The sequence below is a fragment of the Trichoderma atroviride genome, chromosome 3 (assembly GCF_020647795.1).
Source record: "Trichoderma atroviride chromosome 3, complete sequence".
NCBI lineage: Eukaryota > Fungi > Ascomycota > Sordariomycetes > Hypocreales > Hypocreaceae > Trichoderma > Trichoderma atroviride.
In genome coordinates this window covers 402606-419857 of record NC_089402.1, presented here as the reverse complement: position 1 = coordinate 419857, position 17252 = coordinate 402606, and the positions used below count along the sequence as shown (strand labels likewise).

General features: G+C 47.1%; 7 protein-coding genes across 7 annotated transcripts; 3 read left to right on the top strand and 4 right to left on the bottom strand.

Annotated features, from left to right (window-relative positions):
- Positions 1 to 1255: 1255 nt before the first annotated feature.
- Positions 1256 to 3196, top strand: TrAtP1_005354 (uncharacterized protein). Its single transcript, XM_066112679.1, has 4 exons — positions 1256 to 1464; positions 1521 to 2176; positions 2233 to 2574; positions 2627 to 3196. Exons 1-4 carry the CDS (start codon positions 1401 to 1403, stop codon positions 2903 to 2905), a joined length of 1341 nt encoding a protein of 446 aa, XP_065968764.1. The 5' UTR covers positions 1256 to 1400; the 3' UTR covers positions 2906 to 3196.
- Positions 3197 to 3365: 169 nt separating this feature from the next.
- On the bottom strand, positions 3366 to 5284 carry TrAtP1_005353 (uncharacterized protein). The gene is made up of 4 exons (XM_066112678.1): positions 4228 to 5284; positions 4025 to 4153; positions 3857 to 3957; positions 3366 to 3804 (listed from the first exon to the last, which is right to left on the bottom strand). Exons 1-4 carry the CDS (start codon positions 5191 to 5193, stop codon positions 3405 to 3407), a joined length of 1596 nt encoding a protein of 531 aa, XP_065968763.1. The 5' UTR covers positions 5194 to 5284; the 3' UTR covers positions 3366 to 3404.
- A 349-nt stretch (positions 5285 to 5633) lies between these two features.
- Positions 5634 to 6613, top strand: TrAtP1_005352 (uncharacterized protein; the record flags this gene model as incomplete). The annotated part of the gene is made up of 3 exons (XM_066112677.1): positions 5634 to 6072; positions 6134 to 6477; positions 6545 to 6613. 3 exons carry the CDS (start codon positions 5634 to 5636, stop codon positions 6611 to 6613), a joined length of 852 nt encoding a protein of 283 aa, XP_065968762.1.
- A 257-nt stretch (positions 6614 to 6870) lies between these two features.
- On the bottom strand, positions 6871 to 8935 carry TrAtP1_005351 (uncharacterized protein). Its single transcript, XM_014088968.2, has 4 exons — positions 8655 to 8935; positions 8435 to 8585; positions 7101 to 8349; positions 6871 to 7027 (listed from the first exon to the last, which is right to left on the bottom strand). The coding sequence occupies exons 1-4, from the start codon at positions 8821 to 8823 to the stop codon at positions 6992 to 6994; spliced, it is 1605 nt and encodes a 534-aa protein (XP_013944443.2). The 5' UTR covers positions 8824 to 8935; the 3' UTR covers positions 6871 to 6991.
- A 44-nt stretch (positions 8936 to 8979) lies between these two features.
- TrAtP1_005350 (uncharacterized protein) lies at positions 8980 to 11478 on the bottom strand. Its single transcript, XM_066112676.1, has 4 exons — positions 10982 to 11478; positions 10639 to 10922; positions 10454 to 10578; positions 8980 to 10402 (listed from the first exon to the last, which is right to left on the bottom strand). The coding sequence occupies exons 1-4, from the start codon at positions 11349 to 11351 to the stop codon at positions 9682 to 9684; spliced, it is 1500 nt and encodes a 499-aa protein (XP_065968761.1). The 5' UTR covers positions 11352 to 11478; the 3' UTR covers positions 8980 to 9681.
- A 1155-nt stretch (positions 11479 to 12633) lies between these two features.
- On the bottom strand, positions 12634 to 14403 carry TrAtP1_005349 (uncharacterized protein; the record flags this gene model as incomplete). The annotated part of the gene is made up of 1 exon (XM_066112675.1): positions 12634 to 14403. The coding sequence occupies one exon, from the start codon at positions 14401 to 14403 to the stop codon at positions 12634 to 12636; it is 1770 nt and encodes a 589-aa protein (XP_065968760.1).
- Positions 14404 to 15415: 1012 nt separating this feature from the next.
- Positions 15416 to 16749, top strand: TrAtP1_005348 (uncharacterized protein). The gene is made up of 2 exons (XM_066112674.1): positions 15416 to 15771; positions 15854 to 16749. The coding sequence occupies exons 1-2, from the start codon at positions 15446 to 15448 to the stop codon at positions 16422 to 16424; spliced, it is 897 nt and encodes a 298-aa protein (XP_065968759.1). The 5' UTR covers positions 15416 to 15445; the 3' UTR covers positions 16425 to 16749.
- Positions 16750 to 17252: the final 503 nt, after the last annotated feature.

Sequence of the window (17252 nt, the reverse complement as noted above, 5' to 3'; positions counted from 1 at the left end):
ACCTCCCTTTGTATATAATACACTTATGTGTCTAGGTTCCGCACTATGTGTACCTCCATGTATGATATTGAGGACTTATGTTTCCGGCATCTTTCGGTACCTACCTACCTATGTTTCACTATACCAGCTTGTTATGGAGTCCGGAAGTAGCTATATTATCATTCGCCATAGTTGTGACTTCTGTTGTGACACTACAGGTAAATTGAAATGCAGATCGCAACATTTCCTGACCACTGGATGGAAGTGGTATCTTTGGGAAGCCATCAGCAGTCGCACACGTTCATCCAGTGGTATCATGAGCAATATCAATATATAAACGAAGCTTCTAATAGCATATTCAGATGTACATCCAACCAAAGTTCTAATCTTTTCTTACTATTTCGGATTATACGTGTAGAAGTACCTAGTAGTGAGCGATAGTGTGTACCTTCTGCCAACAGCGATAGATGCTTTCGCAAAGCGCCACTCAAACCTTTCCTGCCTAATAGACTTTTCGCTTGGATTTTTTTCCTTCTGTGGCTCAGATTAATCGCGCTTTCTTCTGCTATTATTAGTTTTATGCCTTATTACAGTCTTGCTCGGGTAGCCTATTCGCGCCGACTTGCTTCTAGAAATCAGGGAATCCCCACACCTACCACTTCGCGACAGGATACCGGGATCAAGTCGATGAATATTGGCTTGGTGGGTTCATCTAACCCGGATGGTGTGGCTGCCTAGATACACCGATACTGACTTTTCCTGAAAACGATGAAATGCCCTTTTGACCGTTTGCGGGACTGAGCAACCTGGGTTTGGCTCACGAAACTGTAAAGTGGTTTTTCTCTCATTATAAGACTAAGTAGTCAAATATACCAAGGAGCTCCTCAGAAATTCACAGTTGCCAATTATTCATCCATTGCATCAAAAGCTGAAGGAGTTCATTGCCATGTTTGGGTGATGATAATTGAGATCTAGAGCACGAGCACCTGACTGTCTCGTATTGGCCTAATAACAGAACGGAGAGACTTTTGATCCCATCTCTGTGGCTTGTCTCGCAAATTGACCATTCTGACGAAAGATGGTCCAGAAGGGCCGGTTTTGCTCCTCGGAGATCCATAGATCTATATGTGGCAGTTGGGGGAAGAGGCGGGTCACGTGTCGCCTCTCGCAATGACTTCATTCTATGTCTACCTACATGTGCCTACACGTAACCGATGGACCGATAAACAGGTATATAAACGATAAGGATTCCATTAAATGGATTCGCAGAATCTCCTCGGCACACATCAGCCACCTCTTGCAACTGTGTCCTTTCTATCCTTTGATCGTGCGCCTTGCTTCTCTTACAACACCACCATACCTGCTCTCCAAGGCTGCCATCCTGCTTCATTACCATCACACATCTCTAGACAGAATTCACCATGGCGGGAGGACTACGATGCTCCCTCTGCCAATTTGTTATTTCAGACGAAGATATCATCACAGGTTCGTTGCAGCTTTGTGTATTGGGTAGTCATAGAGGCTGACTTTGTGGCTACAAGGGGATGACGAGACCAAATACGGCGGAATGATATGCCCCTCCCCTACTTATTCATATTTCAAATCTATCTGGGAGCTTCACTGCTTAAGACGCTGTCATCGGCAGTGCCTGAACATGATAAGTCCGCGATATCTAAAATGTCTCTGGGATATGACAGACGCGTCGAAATATGATTACATGCCTAGTGCTCGGCAACTGGATATCCGCCAACGCAAAATCAAGTCCCTTATGGGTACAGAGCTCTTGACACATTTTGCGCACTCAAAATCGAATCTGCCATTAGAGCTCTGGGAAATCGTTGCAGAGTATCTACTGCCGCACTTTACAACGGCGAACCTACAAAGTCTGTGGGAACCTACACCAAAGCCTTGCTATGCCAACATGACACAGCCTATATGGTGCAAGTACGTTGAGTTTGAGGGTAACCAATATGTATCGACATTCTCCAATGAGCCCAAAAGTGATGACTGGGAACTGGTATTCCAACCGTCCAACGCGGGAATTGTCGACGTATATGCGGCAGAGAACCACTTCGGCATCACAAAATTGCTCTTCTCTAGCCCCCATAATTTACCAAAGGTCGATGAGGTCGAAGGGATATGGTGGCGCAAAAGTCGTATCGACGAAGAAAGTTTAAATATTCGCGCATCCTCAGATGTGTGCCATCTCTTACTTTATGTCTATGGTTAATACTGGTCTAACTATCTCATTAGGGCATCAAACTTCGCCGTCTGATGGGTGTGGAGGAGGATGATACTGCATGGAGCGTCCCAAAATCCAACAGCGTCCGATTTGAGCATTTTACTCCCAGCCATTTGGTCAAGCTTCCGGATCGAATGGCGTCGCTCGTTATCAACCACCCTTCCATCGTTGGTTATTCCATTCTCTGGGATATAGGATTGACCAAATTCTATGCTCACCGGAGAGGCGAAGCTGGATTCAGGTACCAGTCCAGCCCTTATAAATCCTGGCTGCATATGCCAATCGATCCTGGCGAGGTCATCACTGAAGTCTGGCTGCGCCAGAGTTTAAGTCGCCGAGAGAGAGCTCTAGGGGTAAGTTGAAGAATCGTGTTTGAGATAATACCACGCTGAGATAATTGTCTAGATCAAAACAAGTACAGGAAGAGTCTTCATTGCTGGCGTCTATTCTGGTCGGTGTACAAACTGGTCTTTAGTAGGCAGACCGGGCCAGACGGCAGAAGTATTCCTCGATTGTTCAGGAACGGAATTAATGTCGTTAGCATTCGAGAGCGACAAGCCTGCGCCCCCCCGAATTTCCACTTCCTATACCCAAACCATCAGGGGGTATATCTCCTTCCGTCATAGAAGATTACTTTTACTCGGACCACGACTTGACTGGTCTAGTGAGTGTTACTCCTTGTAAGTTTTTCGATAAACCAGGCTACTCAGGTATGCTCTTTCATTTCTCGAATGGCCATCGAGAAAGCGTTGGACAAGTACGATTGGACTGTATATGTCCTTCAATGGACTTGGAAATTTCTCCATCATGGTTTTTGGGCTTTAAGAGAAGAACCGACGTGCATCCTTATGTTGCTGCAATTACTACCACTCCGTGCAGCTCTGAATGGGACCTTGAGGGAGTTGTTGAGCTCTCTTGCGATGGGAGACTGGAATGGTGGTGGTCGCGTCATCAAACTTATGTCCTATACAAAGACCAAAAGAGTATCCATACTATATAGCTGGATGATATCTTGAGCCAGAGTGCCTGTCGGCTATATTCTAATTGATAATGTATAATAAAACTTCATGTGGATTGTGCCATAAGCTCTTACTGCAGCAATAGTACATCAAGTTGATACACACAAAGATAATGAAACACCATGCTCCTAAAGTGCAGCTTCTAGAGCGGCATGCTTTCGCTCTCATTCCATTGCCAACGTCCCTTGTATCATCTTGGCTTGTCCATCCCCCTCTAGCGCAACCGCCATCCACAAAAGCATCGACAAATCGTCCACCTTCTCAACCCATTCGGCCAATTCTCTCGCGAGGTCAGCTTTAGCCGTCTTGAGAAAGTTTTCGCCACGAGACAATGACTGCCTCAGTAGAAATAAATTTCCCATTGTCAAACCCCGATTTCCCTTCATCAACTTTGAGTTGTTCTCCTCGTTATATCTTCTTCTCCAGTCTCTGTCGGATATAGGCTGCCAAAGTTCTCGGGTACATGGCAAAGGCAGATCGACAAACTCCGGGCATCTCCCCTTCGAAGGAGTTTGGCCTTTTACATGAAGTAACAAGTCCATTAGGTACATGAGGCATGCCATTCTGAGTAGATTAGTATTAAAGGCGAGGTATATGTCGTGTTTGGGCTAAATACCTTCTTTGACTTTCCACAAAGACCCATTTGCTGCGAGACAAGGATGCGTAGTCTAACCCTTGGTCGTATGAGCTGATGCTGTACAGTCGGCGAGCAAAAATCTGTGCAAGAATAGCAAGATAAGTATGATGCTCATGCGACAAGGTGTAGTTGTGACTCAGTCTTTACCTCTGTTGTTGAAATTAGCCAGTCAATATCCTCTCTTGACACAGACTCTGTGGACTGTGAACATAACAGGCCATATATCAAGATCGCTTGCAAAGCCTCTAGCATGCTTTTCGTATCATAATTGTTATACTAACAAAGTAGTCGGTAAGTACTTCTCCTCGCTACGTCTCCAAGCTCGGGATCATCATAATTGGCCAACTTACCTCCGCGCGCATCTCGCGCAGGTGAATGTATATCTGCCGCCAAATGAAAGAAGTGCTTTCTGAGGTTCGAGAATAGAACATTTGGGTAAGGTTTCTGCAAATAGCCAAAGACTGAGGCAAGCAACTATGAGGTGCCTCTGTAGGGCATTCGTCGTTTTGACTAAGGAAACACGGGGGATGTATAAAGGGCGGCAAGTTTTTACCCTCTGCAATTCGGCGGGTATAGTCAAAGAGCTGGCTTAATATCATCTTGGCTGTCAGAGAGCCTTGCTGAAATGATCTCTCGCGCATCGAAAGAGGAGGCTTGTCTGGGGTATCAGCTGAGTCCATCGCCGTCAATAGGAAATTCGGGCTGCTGAAACTGATGCTAGTCGGCATAGGAGAAGATGCAGCGCTGAGTCCAAAGCCCGACACAGAGTATGGAAGAGAAAGAGGATCCGATGCTTGCAAAGGATCAACAAAGTATCGAGATACAGAGCTGTTGTCAGAATCTCCCTGTCTATCCGGCGATAGAGTTGTCTCATGACCAAATGCTGGTGTCACAGAAATGTCAAAAGGTGAAAATGTATCGCTCGGATAGATAGCTAGGTTTGGCATCTTGGTACCAATACCGAGTAACGTAGCCATAGCATCAAACGAGTTCTCTTCTGAATTTGCGTCGGAGTTGGCAAAGTAGTTTGCTGCGTCTGCTGCTACAGCATCTGAAATCTCAGCAACAGAAACTGAATTCTCCGCAAGTAGACGTCCATGGTTTGCAATATTGTCAATGGCTGTCGGAGCATTCGTCACAGGCAATATTGGTCTAAAATCCTTCCTGCGTTGCTGAATACCTGCATCGCGCATACGGCTCTGCGGATAGTGGCACTGGAGGCAGCGCTTTGCGCACCGCGAACAAGGAGATGACAAGGAACATCGCGATTTGGCCACGCGGCAGTTGTGGCAAGATTTGGCTCGGGTATTGGGCATCCGGAAGCTCGGTAATTGGAGCAAATCAGGCAAGGTATTTTGGAATAAATAATAGAAATGCAAAGGACGACGGAGATTGAGGCTGCTTGACAGACCCCTTTAGCTGAGCCAGCAAGATTCCTAAAGCATCTCCGGAGTTGTAGGCCAATGAGCTGTAGCCGCCGGAGTTTGCAGCCAATCATAACGAAGTGGGTAAGATCATCGTCAGCCATAATCTAACTTAGACAATGAGTAGTGGCGGAGGGTCTATGCTAAGAATACGCTGAGATAGGCGACAAGAAGCTAAAAGCGGAAGCGTTGTGTAAATGGAAGAAGAAAGATATATAAGAAGCAAGTAGAACCGTAGGAATAGTCGAAGCATTCATCTGCCTACAACTTATAGCTCTAATACACCACTTCTATATTATACAAAACAAGACAACAACTCCCTCTACTAAACAATGGCTCTACAGAAGACTTGTCTCGTCACAGGCTGCTCCGCCGGTGGAGTTGGCGCCGCATTCGTTGAAGCCTTCAAGAACAAGGGCTATCACGTCTTTGCAACAGCACGCTCGCCCTCCAAGATACCGCAGCCTCTCCACGATGCGCCCAACGTTACTGTTCTCGCACTCGATGTGACGTCCGCGGAATCGATTGCAGCAGCACTTGTAGAAGTTCAGAACAAAACGAGCAAACTCGACGTCCTCATCAACAACGCTGGGCTAGGACTCAATATGCCAGGCCTCGACACATCCCTCGAGGAAGCCAAGGGCTTATTCAATCCCAACTTCTTCGGAGCCCTGGCTATGATGCAAGCTTTTGGTCCTTTGCTGGTAGCAGCCAAGGGCTGTGTGGTTAATAACTCCTCTGTGGGCGGCGTCTTCAATTTTCCTTTCTCAAGTATGTACATACAACTCTTTCAACTTCACTCCCTATGTTCCCAAACTAATTTTGGAAAAAGGCATCTACAACGCCAGCAAGGCGGCACTGATTCAAGGAGGCGAGACCTGGCGCCTTGAAATGGCACCGCTTGGAGTTCGCGTCATGACTCTCGTGACCGGCGGCATTGCAACAAACTTCTTTGTCAACATGCAAACGCTCATCTTCCCAGAAAACTCTTACTATAAGCCCATAAAAGATATCATTGAGGAAAACCCAGAGGAGAATCCCTATGGCCAGAAGCCGGACGCATTTGCCCAGGATGTTTTGCAACGAGTTGAAAGGGGGGCGACTGGCAAGCAATGGGTCGGTGGCGGCGCTGGTGTAGCTCGATTTGGCTTGTGGTTGATGCCTCAAGGCGCTATTGTAAGTCTTTCCTTAAACCATGGACAATTCGATATTGAATCGTTGCTAATAGTGAGTGAAATCACAGGATAAACTCTGCCAAAGTATGAAACCATTTGCCAAGAAGCTAGAGCAAGAGCATGCCAAACTTGCTTGAATATATTAGCTGCCATGCTTTTCAAGATACCGATAGGTTTTTTTCCTGCCGCTGTTTTACTTGACATCTTCTTTTACAGTATGGACATTGTAATGTATTTACATACATGGGAGCTGGTTTTGGCTTTTGTTTTCTGCTTTGAGCTTTTTTATAGAGATGGTACATAGTTGTTTACTTATGTATATAGTACATACACACAATTCTTTTTTGTTACATTCATAGACAGCCCATCTTCAACAGCGATAGAGATATGTAAGCTGGGTTCATTATCACGTCATCTTATTATCGAACGCCTTCTCTCATCTATCTGAGCGTCTGACGCTCTCTATACTATTAGATACTAATTATTGATCACTACTTTGATGTTGAGACTGAGATTTATTTTCGCTCCGTAAAAACAAGTGGGCATTCATCCTGCGTATATAGTTAGCCATACAATCTATAATAAGCCAGAGTGAGGCTTGATCTTTATGAATATTCAACATACCATAGGAAACAAGGTAGCAAAAACTCGAATCTCTTCCGAGCGGCTCGTTTCGTGGTGCACCCAATCAACCTCCAGTGAAGCCTTGCCAATCATGTGAGCAAGAGTAAGCGGCACATATCGTCGTGCAATACAGTCGTGTGCGCCAGCACCGAATACCAGCCAGTTTTTGGTCTTTGACTCTGCATCGCCTGTGATCCATCGTTCTGGGTCAAATACATCAGGGCTCGGATAGGCTACCGGGTCATGAAGAGCCGGGTAACAAGTCGGGACGATCATTGCATTCTTGGGAACCGTGTAGTTTGGGGTAACCGGGAATGCCTTGGTGGCGAGGTAAGGCACAAAGATGACGGGCGGGCGATAGCGGAGGACTTCTTTGACCACGGCATGCGTATAAGTCATTGACTCGAACATGCCAAGTTCGAACGGTCGGTTCTTATCGCCACCTCGCACAGCCAAGTTCTCCTCCCGCAAGCGGTCCAAAACATCTGGTCTCTGAGCCATAATCTGGAACAGCCATGTGGTGGCGCTGCTAGACGCATCTTGAGCCGCAAAGAGGAAAGTGAATAGTGTCTGGGCGATTTCTTCCGGTGAGAATTCGCGAATAAGATTGGTCGGCTTCTCGATTCCCTCGGCACCTGCAGCAATTGCTTCGTTGTACTTTTGAGATTCAAACATGTGCTCAACCCACTGGTCAACGATGCATGTAGGTCTGGCACCGGAAGCCATGTTGGCCTTGCATGCCGCAGCGGCCTTTGTGAATTCTGCCAGCACGGCATCTGCGGTACGCTTTCCTCGCCAGCACTTTGTGAATGGGATATAGATAGAGAGCGGGACGTTGACTAGGTCGAGAGCATCAGTAACGAGGTAGAAGTCGTCTGCAATTCTCTTGACTGCCTCCTGGGAGATGTAATCTCCAAAGAATGTTCGGCATGATAGCGCGCAGTTGATCTCTCTGAACCAACCCATAAACACAGAGGGCTTTCCCTTGTTCTCTTTGCTAGCTTGAACGAACTTTTTGAAGTAGTCTCCATAGACCTTTTCTTGAACTGGCAGATATGTGCTCAAAGCTTTGTTTGTGAATAGGCCAGTCAATCCTCTGCGGAACTCGGCGTGTGCTTTTCCATTCAGAAAAACCCATGCTGTAGGACGCATTATCTCTATCGCCATCGGGACAAGGCATGGTCTCGTAAACGTTGGGGATTTGAACACTTTGTGTGCGAGATCGCGGTCCGTGGCCAAGACAACAAACCTGTCAAAAAGTCAGTCCAACGTCTATCAAACGGCAGAAAACGGGCATATCTAGCTACGGGTAGAAGGAAATGCGAGACACATACTTGTGGAATACAGATACGCAACTCAAGGGGCCACTGGCGAACTGTGCGAGATAGGCATCGAACTTTGGGTAGATTGCTTGCAGGAATGGTCCCATGAGTGGAATCTTGAACATGGGCCCAGCTATTGATCCTTTCTGTTTTATATATAAAACTATTGATTCGTCAGCAATTGTAGTAGCTCTCCTTGTTGTAATTGTTTGAGATAGTTTAGACGACATACACTGATCGTATGCGATCAAAATCATCAACGCCGTGACAGCTATCTGCCAGTTCGATCTAGGCAGATATTTTGATAACAGACCACTCGCTTGACTCGAAACATCATTCTGAGTACCATTCGTTATGACTTGGACAGTGGCTGGAATGCCACTTTCGATAATAGTGGCCATGATTTCGGAGGCAGCTACAAGAACGTGTCTTGCAGAGGATACACGAATGGGTCTATACGGGAAAGACTTTGAAAGAGAGGCAACTGGACCAAATATATACGGACAACCAACATCTTGCTGCCTTGAAATACATCAGCACACTGGGTAATTAGCTCACTGCAGCCAATTTTAACCAAAGTGGAAAGTGGCCAGACTTGATACCACCAAGCAGACGGTTGGCGCATTCGTTTTGCATCTACGAATTATCTGAGATGTCTCGTATTCGTATACTTGTAATCCTTTTCCAGTTCCGACTCTGTCTTCTAGCACTGAGTAGCCGCTTACGTGCTAGACTCCGAAAACAAAGGGTGTCCTGACCCGGACATATCATTGTGCTTGGTATGCCATACGATGAAAGCCTGATTGCTCCGAATTACCATTGCGATTAAGATATTCGGAGTCTAGTCCTGATTAGTTCTAGACCCCGAATTCTGTACCTCGATATGGGGCAGCCCGGCGGACTTTTCGCTTCATCCTGGCTCAGGGCAGAGATTCGATTGGCCTGTCATCATTAGCATCGACCAGAGTCCACTCTTTTGTTGGACGTTTGCTCGGAAAACATGCGACTGCGCTCGGATGCGGAACATGGCGACGGGAGTGATCATGGCTTATTTTTGCCTGAGCAAGATTCTCCGTATCATCGAAATGCTGCTTATAGCCGCAGGGTTGGAGACAACTTGTCTTTCCCTGCTGATATGAACAACCCCCCTGCCAGAGAGTCTTTATCCATGTATACAAAGCAATCATGCTATAAAAGGGTCTTTTTAGCGCAAAGTTTTGATGTGCCAGCGGTCAAGGGTATTGAACAAGGTCTATTGCCTAATTGGGTGATTGCGATGCAAGCAGAGAAACTTGTTGCCTGCGTTTCGCAGCAGCCTCAAATACTTCATTCCACGTCTGGTGAAAAAGGTCTTCCTGTGGCACTCTTATCCAAAGTATGCTCTGCAGCCGCATGAGCACATGCTCCCAAGTCTCGAGGTCGAGGGTTTCTGCAGCCGCAGTGGTTTCATTCAAGAACCACTGATGGCCCTCTCCCCCCATCGTCGACACCATGCCAACAGAAAGAGCCCAGATTATGTGTGGCTCATGCATGTAGCTAGTTCCAGCCAAGACCATTAGATGGTACCGTAGTTGAAGGATTATGATGTGTGCCAATCCGGCGTGGGAATAGTATGTGGTGCCGTGTATGATTAGCATATAGAGGGCCGCCGCATATCGAAGGCACTCTGAAGCAGCTGACTGCATCGGATTCCCATCTATGAGTGGAGGCAGCAACAGCAGCCTGTGTATGACATAACACGTCAGATCATGCAGTGCTGTATTTGTGAGATTCGAATGCCGTGGGTCCTGAAAGATGGGTTTTAGACGTGATAAAATGCTGCCCAGGGCCGGGTTTATATTTAAATCGTCAAAGATCCCTCCCGGGGTTTCTGCGTCGGTTGAAGCAAGTTGCCACTGCGGTATTGGACTGATACCATCTCCATCGCCAAAGTCATCCTTGGCTGGGAATTGAGGAGCTCCCATTACCAGCATAGATACCCTGCGCGACACTTGTTAGAGCCATTTCGTCATCAGTATCTGCAACGCTCACCATGACACCATACGCGCCGTCAGTGGACTTTTGCGCTTTACTTCATTGATTCCACCTCTGAAGATGACCATCCTCTTGACTCCATCGATATGCGTTTTGCTGGCTTCGATGTTTCCCTTGCCATGCTGTCCATCTCCCGTGTTAGTAAGCAATGTTCATTCATTCGCTATACAGTGGCACCTTACCTCAATGGCCGCCAAGGTCACCACAGAGTCAATGGTCTCGTCTTGAAACGCCAATGATGAGTTTTCGATCCTTCTTCTGACTAACGCAATCGAGTCCACCATGAGGAGGTCGGATATTGGAAATCCCTTTTGCGCCTGCAGCTCCTCATAAAGAGAGGCTGTCTGTAATGAAACATGGAATAACGCTTGATCTGCAAGGGCAAGCGGCCACCAGGAAACAATGAACGGATTTGACTCTATATTGAGATCCAAGGGATAATATTGAAACGCAATGCTGGAAAGAACTGGAAATGTCAGTGTGTGAATGTGCTAAAACATGCCTTCATTAGAGAGAAAGACTTACACCGGTGGATGAGGCGTTGCACATGCAGTCGAGGGAGTCTTGTCGACGGGTATGAGTCAAAGGGATCAAAGGACGCTGTCGCCGGATTTATCAACAATCCCGGGTTTTCCGAGGGTCGCGATACCATCTCCCTCTCCTGCGACACCACAGACAACGCCTCGCCCTCATTCTTAGCAGCTACATGTAACGAGCTGTGCCCCGTCGTCTCTGCTAATGGCCCCGTTGCGTCCAGGGGCGTATTCAGAGGCGAGTTGGCATAAACGCACTTGGACTTGCGCTTGAGGCATCGAGAGCACTGCGGAACTCGGAGATCACAGCCTAGCTTCGCCTTTGCGCATGCGTTGCAGGACCTGCGCAGGGTTGTGCGCATTTTCCAGGCACAAAAACGGCGTAGCCTGGCATCAACGAGTGCAAAGTCGGTGAAGAGTTGCAAGGCTGTATAAGAGGGTATCCAGTCGGAGGCGCCCGTATAAGCATGTTTATAGCGAACTCCGAAGCTTACTTGCAAGATGCAGGTTCCGGCCATTCGAAGCTCGGGAATGGATGACTAATGCGGGCCGTGTTTCGGCTGCTGGTGTAGTGCTGGTGGATTGATTACAAGAGCAAGCAATCATGATTCCTACGCAAGAACATGAAGCAATACCCCGGAAGCTAAAGGCTTGTCTCTGTGGAACAGGGCCTTGAACCTCAGTTGATCAGTGTCTGGTATGAAGACTTTGTCTCCCGTGGCTACAGTACCTTACAAGTAGGTCTCTTTTTAAGGTTGGATGAATGACACGCTTAATTGGTCGCCAAAACCTAGCTCACAAGAGACTTTAACATGGCGCTGTATGTAGACTGGAGTTATTAGCAAACCCTGAATCTGCACGACAGCTTACCATCTCTAGTTCAACAATAGAGATGGGCATTATGAATCAATTTCAACCAAATTATTTTAATACAGCTCTAATCAAAGTCCCACATATGCGTATTCACATCATCAATAATCAGAAGACTGGTAGCCAAGCTCTTGCGCACTGTGTTTTGAGACAGAAGCTGTTATAGTCAACCGCAATCAGTCAACTATAACAGCTTCTGCCTCAAAATAATTTTGTCCAATCACATCAGATTCGAAGGTAGCTATAGTGCCTAGGCAGTCTTCATTAGCTTTTCATGCGCCCATGTAATAAAGCTCCCAATCTGCCTAAACTCGATATTATAACTCGGTATCCCAAGTTTCCTCATCGTCAGAATTAATCTTCCGCTATAGCTCAGATAAGTCAGTAGTACTCTTTTCTCTCTGAATCGTGACTTCACAGCATTATGAACTTCACGCGACGCCTTACAATTATGCAGTGTACTTTTGGGTTATCCTTTTCACAGCATTTTTAACCTCACGCGACGCCTTACAATTATGAATAATGCATATTTGGAGCGGCGTGGGGCAGCGTCCCTTTGGTATCACAGCATTTTTTACCTCACACAAAGCCATACGATTGTTACAATGAATGCGCGACAGGGCCAGTTTACCTGTAGACGTGGTAACAGTAAATGCAGTGGCAGTAGTAGGGAAGTTGTATTACATGCTAATATACTATTTTGCTTGTTCTCTTCCTTTGATGCCTATAAAAGTCTCTTGGCTCTCTCCCTTTCTCGCAAATGCTCCTAGGACGTTAGAATCCCAAATCGTTCAAGTTGTAGATGCCTCTATCAAATATCTTCTCCGAAGGAAGTGTCACAGTCTCCCACTGCCTTGAGACCAACTGATTTGCCAGAGGCTTATCCCAGCTGTACCCGTTATCTGGAACATCTTCAAGGTTCGACATGGCCATATTGAACGATGATATCCTAGAGGTATAAAAGTCCTTTTCATCGACGATATTGCTCTCCAGTGATTCTATAAATAGGGAATCTTCCAGTCCCAATCGCAATGTTGCATTGGTCTCGGTTTTCAGCTCTTCAGCTGGACGGCGCACGCCTTGGTCCCAATGGAAGAAGTCATCCTTATCCCACATGTTCTTGACTTGCTGCAATGCATGGCGATTTTCTCCATAATATGCTTGCTCATGAATGTCCGATGCCAATCTTCCATCCGGAAAATTAATAAACGCCGCTTGCCCATTAATAGAGTATGGCCTCAACTCTCCCTTGAAACGGTTGAGGAAGTCCCACATATCTTGCTCCAAGAACTTTTCATACCATTGCACCATGATATATGTGTGGTAAACACAATCGCGCCAGTGGTATGCTGTAGCTGATGAGTCTTTGGAAGCTGCTTCGCCGCCCGCATGTATCCAGGTTACCTGTAGCAGGCCACGTTCTCCTGGAAACTTTGCCCTGAAAGCAGTCATGTTTTCTCTGATGATGTCTGTAATGGCCTTAATATCGTCCGCATCATTATTAAAGACAAATGATGAATAAATCATGTAAGATGGATTCTGGGGGAAAGATTTCTCAGTCTCTTCTGACCACTGAGCAACTAGCGTCTCATGAAGGAATAGAGAAGACGGCTCTTCCAGGGATCGTTTTATGAGTGGTTTCGATAAATCCTCATCAGAAATGTTTTCTTTAATAAGCTTTTCGAATTCGGCTTTATCGCCATTATGGTAGACGAGAAACCTGACACCAATGTTGCTCTGTGAAAGATCGCACAGCCAAGAGCTATCAATGGTGAGCTGATTTGGCCAAGCAGTTGCGTAAAAGCTCCGCATCGTCTCCATAAAGTTCTTCATCTTGCCCGGATCGTCCTGTGGCCACCAAGTATATCTGCCAGCCACGACTTTGTCGCATCGTAGCTTTTGGACTTGCAACTTCATTTCCACCACGACTCCAAAGTTGCCGCCACCCGCTCCGCAGAGCGCCCAGAAGAGCATGTCTTTCTTGGGATCATCATTGCCGCGCTCCTTCACGGTGACTTTTGCTCCATCCGCGGTAACTATTGTAATCTCTTTGAGAGTGTCGCAGCCCATGCCGAAACTTCTCGTAAACGGGCTGAGGCCACCTCCCAAAATGAAGCCGCTTACGCCCACCGTTGGACATCGTCCACCGTTGATGACATATTGGTTGAGCTTCTTGTTGACAAACTCTTTATACGCGTGTCCCCATAACGCACCTCCTTGCAGCGTCATAATCTTCGAGTCGGTATCGAGCTTAACATTGTTCATTCGGGACAAGTCCAACGAGATGCCCTTTTCAGCGGTGGATGCGCCCGCATAAGAATGGCCGCCATTCTTAATCGTAATGGGTATGCCCCTTTCTTTGGCTTCTCTAACAATTGTCTGGACCTGTGAAGTTCGCTTGGGCTGCACAACACAGTCGGGTCTTGCGAATCGGTAGAGGAAGTTGGCTGTTGCTACCGATCGTTCATACGGCAATTCGCCAACTGCGTACACTGGTATTTCTTCATCTTTGAAGAACTGAATTATGTCTTTGACTTTATCCATGGGTGGTGGAGCTCTTAAACTGGTCGAGAGATTATCTATAATAATTCAGGAGTATCTCTGCCAAATTCTGGAGGGCCATCCGTTATATAAGAACGCGGCGGCATAGTGAAAGGTATCAAATAGATCTGCCTCGTAGTACTTTATTGCGGCTACATGTGATCAGGCAAATAATATTCAATTTGAATCATACATGCTATCACCAATCCAAAGCCAAGCCCAGAATTTTGCCGCTGAAATCCATCGACAACTATTTATTCTTTGAACTATAATTGGCCTAGCTTCACAAGAGGATAGGAGCTGAGACGGCATGCCGCCCAATTGGGTAGCCCCCAAGGCTGTTTTCCAATAGTTTTGTAAATAGCTTGATCTCAGCTCAGTTCATTTTAGCTGATTAGACACAAAAAGATGGTAGTTTTCTGCACTTGATGCGGCAAAGGGCCAAGTATCGCCGATGTTGATCCATGAAATATATGCGGGCAGAATTAATAGCTACTTTGTACGCCCTCTAAGTTTTGCTCCCACCGTCAAGTAAAAGCTGCGATGTGGGGTAGGTGGTATACATTTTTAAGGGAAATTTTATGCCTTTATCATGTATATGATGATGTTGAAAACTCCAAGGAGTCTCTATCCAAAACGACTTGCTAACAAGGATTGTGAAATATATTTTTCGTCCTATAGCAAATCTGCAGTTCTTCAAGCCAGGAACGAGCGACTCTTATTACTTTGTCGCATGTCTTGTGGCAGCTAATGAGACCATAAATCATGGATGCAGTTCCATAGAATCGAATGAATAGTATTGACGCGTTACTTGATTCAATTAATTTAATAAAAATATCACCGTTTGAATCATTTCGAAGCCATCAATGTGCATGGTAAAGTTTCATGGCCATGATAATGGCCCTTTATTGGAGCGGGTACGTTCCGCCAAGCTAGTCCCGGTTTGGGCCTCAGGCACCACCCCAGATCGTACCAGTCCAAAATCTTTCAAGATGCAGAGAAGCAAAACTGCCTGCGCTGCGATAAAAGACCCAGCTATACCACGATGCCTCCCCGAATACCGTTTCTCAGCACAGCGTCGTGCTGCCGAGTCGCCGTCAACACTCCCGCCGCTTCATTGACAGCCTGTCTCGCCAGACTCACCCTCCAGCAGACCCAAACCCGTAATGCTTCGATCCTAGGCAGCCTGGCCAACAATGCCGGCGCCATCAAGAACAGAAAACGAGTCGGTCGCGGTCCCTCCTCGGGCCACGGCAAGACTTCCGGACGAGGCCACAAGGGTCAAAAACAGCATGGAAAGGTCAAGCCCTGGTTCCAGGGTGGCCAGACACCTTTGATTGTGAAGCACGGCCGGAAGGGTTTCGACAACTTGTGAGCGCCTCTGGAGGCGGGGCAACAACCTTTTGCGCCCCGCCAACTTTTCAAGAAACAGCGTGATACTGACCTTTGATAGCCGAGCGCCCAAGATCTCCGAGGTGAACCTGGACCAGATCCAGAACTGGATCGACCAAGGCCGACTCGACCCCTCCAAGCAAATCACGCCAAAGGAGCTGATCGAAAGCAAGCTGATTGGCAGCGTCAAAGACGGCGTCAAGATTCTCTCTCGCGGCGACGAGATTCTCAGACAACCCATCAACGTCATGGTGTCAAGAGTCTCAGCAGGCGCAATTGCTGCCATTGAAGCCGCAGGAGGCAAGGTTCTCACCAGATACTACACGAGACTGGCCATTCAGCGACTGCTTACCGGCGAGTCTGTCAATACCGACCGGCCCCTACCAGTTGGCCTCGAGCATGTGGAGTCAATCTTGGCGGAGGCGAGAAAGGGCCCATTCCGATACAGATTACCGGACCCTACGAGCCGTGCCGACATCGAGTACTACCGAGACCCTGCGCACAGGGGATACCTAAGCCACCAGGTTGCTCCAGGCCAGTCACCCAGTCTGTACTTTAGGGTGCCTGGTGTGCACAAGGTGAAGAGCGAGGTGAAGAAGGACAAGAAGAAGGCGGAGGAGACGTTGTGGTAGGGTGGGTGTATTACGTTATGAATGATGGCTATATTGTGATGTTGCTGCGCATAGATCGAGCGAGGATTGAGAGGGGGAAAAGCTACCTGTTTCAATGATGGAGGACGATGCACAACAAGGCGAAATGTATAATATATATGTATATGTAAACTCGGGCATGGATTTTGTTCATGCATCAGCCGCGTCATTGTCATTGGGTACTGTAGCCAAAGTGCTGTCACAGAGTATGGCGCTGTAAGTCGTTGAGCATGCAACCAGTAGCTAGTCTACCTGTATCTTGCGCAGTTTATTCTAAAAATAAATGATAAAGGGCATAGCATTCGAATTATATTTTATTCGTAGATATACCCAGGTAGTCAGCTCTCCATCGCCTATCTGCCCTGCAGATATGACGGGGCCACGACCCCCGGCAGTCTAGCTTCTCCAACGTCTATACTACACTCGGCGTCTCACACCGTATGTCTGCAGACTCACGGCTTCTTTCTTCTCCCTTTTGATCACAGCTCTTATAATAATAATTTTTTTAATTCTCCAATTCCATACACTCTGTACTGTCATTATTAATTGCTACGTCAGCTGTAATTCCTCCCTTGCCCCATATCGTCGTCCTCCAGCCAGCCAGCCGGGCGCTATAGCGGCGCCATTACGCACGCCGAGCTAAAGAAAGACGCAACGCACCACTAAGGCCGGGCTAGCCATCCTTGCTTCATCATTCATACTGCGACGGCCAACCTCGCCTCTTTCCGACTGCGCAACCCCGCGAGCAACCGACTCTCTCGCCTCTTGCTGTCTGGCTTCTCGTCCGTCTTCTTTTTGCCCTCTCCATCC

Coding starts and splice junctions, on each gene's coding strand:
- TrAtP1_005354 (XM_066112679.1), top strand. CDS start 1,401: ATGGCGGGAGGACTACGATGCTCCCTCTGCCAATTTGTTATTTCAGAC. Junction 1,465..1,520: donor AGACGAAGATATCATCACAG/GTTCGTTGCAGC, acceptor TGTGGCTACAAG/GGGATGACGAGACCAAATAC. Junction 2,177..2,232: donor ATATTCGCGCATCCTCAGAT/GTGTGCCATCTC, acceptor CTATCTCATTAG/GGCATCAAACTTCGCCGTCT.
- TrAtP1_005353 (XM_066112678.1), bottom strand. CDS start 5,193: ATGCCCAATACCCGAGCCAAATCTTGCCACAACTGCCGCGTGGCCAAA. Junction 4,154..4,227: donor TGCGCGAGATGCGCGCGGAG/GTAAGTTGGCCA, acceptor CTACTTTGTTAG/TATAACAATTATGATACGAA. Junction 3,958..4,024: donor GGCTAATTTCAACAACAGAG/GTAAAGACTGAG, acceptor ATTCTTGCACAG/ATTTTTGCTCGCCGACTGTA.
- TrAtP1_005351 (XM_014088968.2), bottom strand. CDS start 8,823: ATGGCCACTATTATCGAAAGTGGCATTCCAGCCACTGTCCAAGTCATA. Junction 8,350..8,434: donor TGCGTATCTGTATTCCACAA/GTATGTGTCTCG, acceptor ACTTTTTGACAG/GTTTGTTGTCTTGGCCACGG. Junction 7,028..7,100: donor TTGCTACCTTGTTTCCTATG/GTATGTTGAATA, acceptor CTATATACGCAG/GATGAATGCCCACTTGTTTT.
- TrAtP1_005350 (XM_066112676.1), bottom strand. CDS start 11,351: ATGCGCACAACCCTGCGCAGGTCCTGCAACGCATGCGCAAAGGCGAAG. Junction 10,923..10,981: donor GCAACGCCTCATCCACCGGT/GTAAGTCTTTCT, acceptor TGACATTTCCAG/TTCTTTCCAGCATTGCGTTT. Junction 10,403..10,453: donor ACGGCGCGTATGGTGTCATG/GTGAGCGTTGCA, acceptor AGTGTCGCGCAG/GGTATCTATGCTGGTAATGG.
- TrAtP1_005348 (XM_066112674.1), top strand. CDS start 15,446: ATGCCTCCCCGAATACCGTTTCTCAGCACAGCGTCGTGCTGCCGAGTC. Junction 15,772..15,853: donor CGGAAGGGTTTCGACAACTT/GTGAGCGCCTCT, acceptor GACCTTTGATAG/CCGAGCGCCCAAGATCTCCG.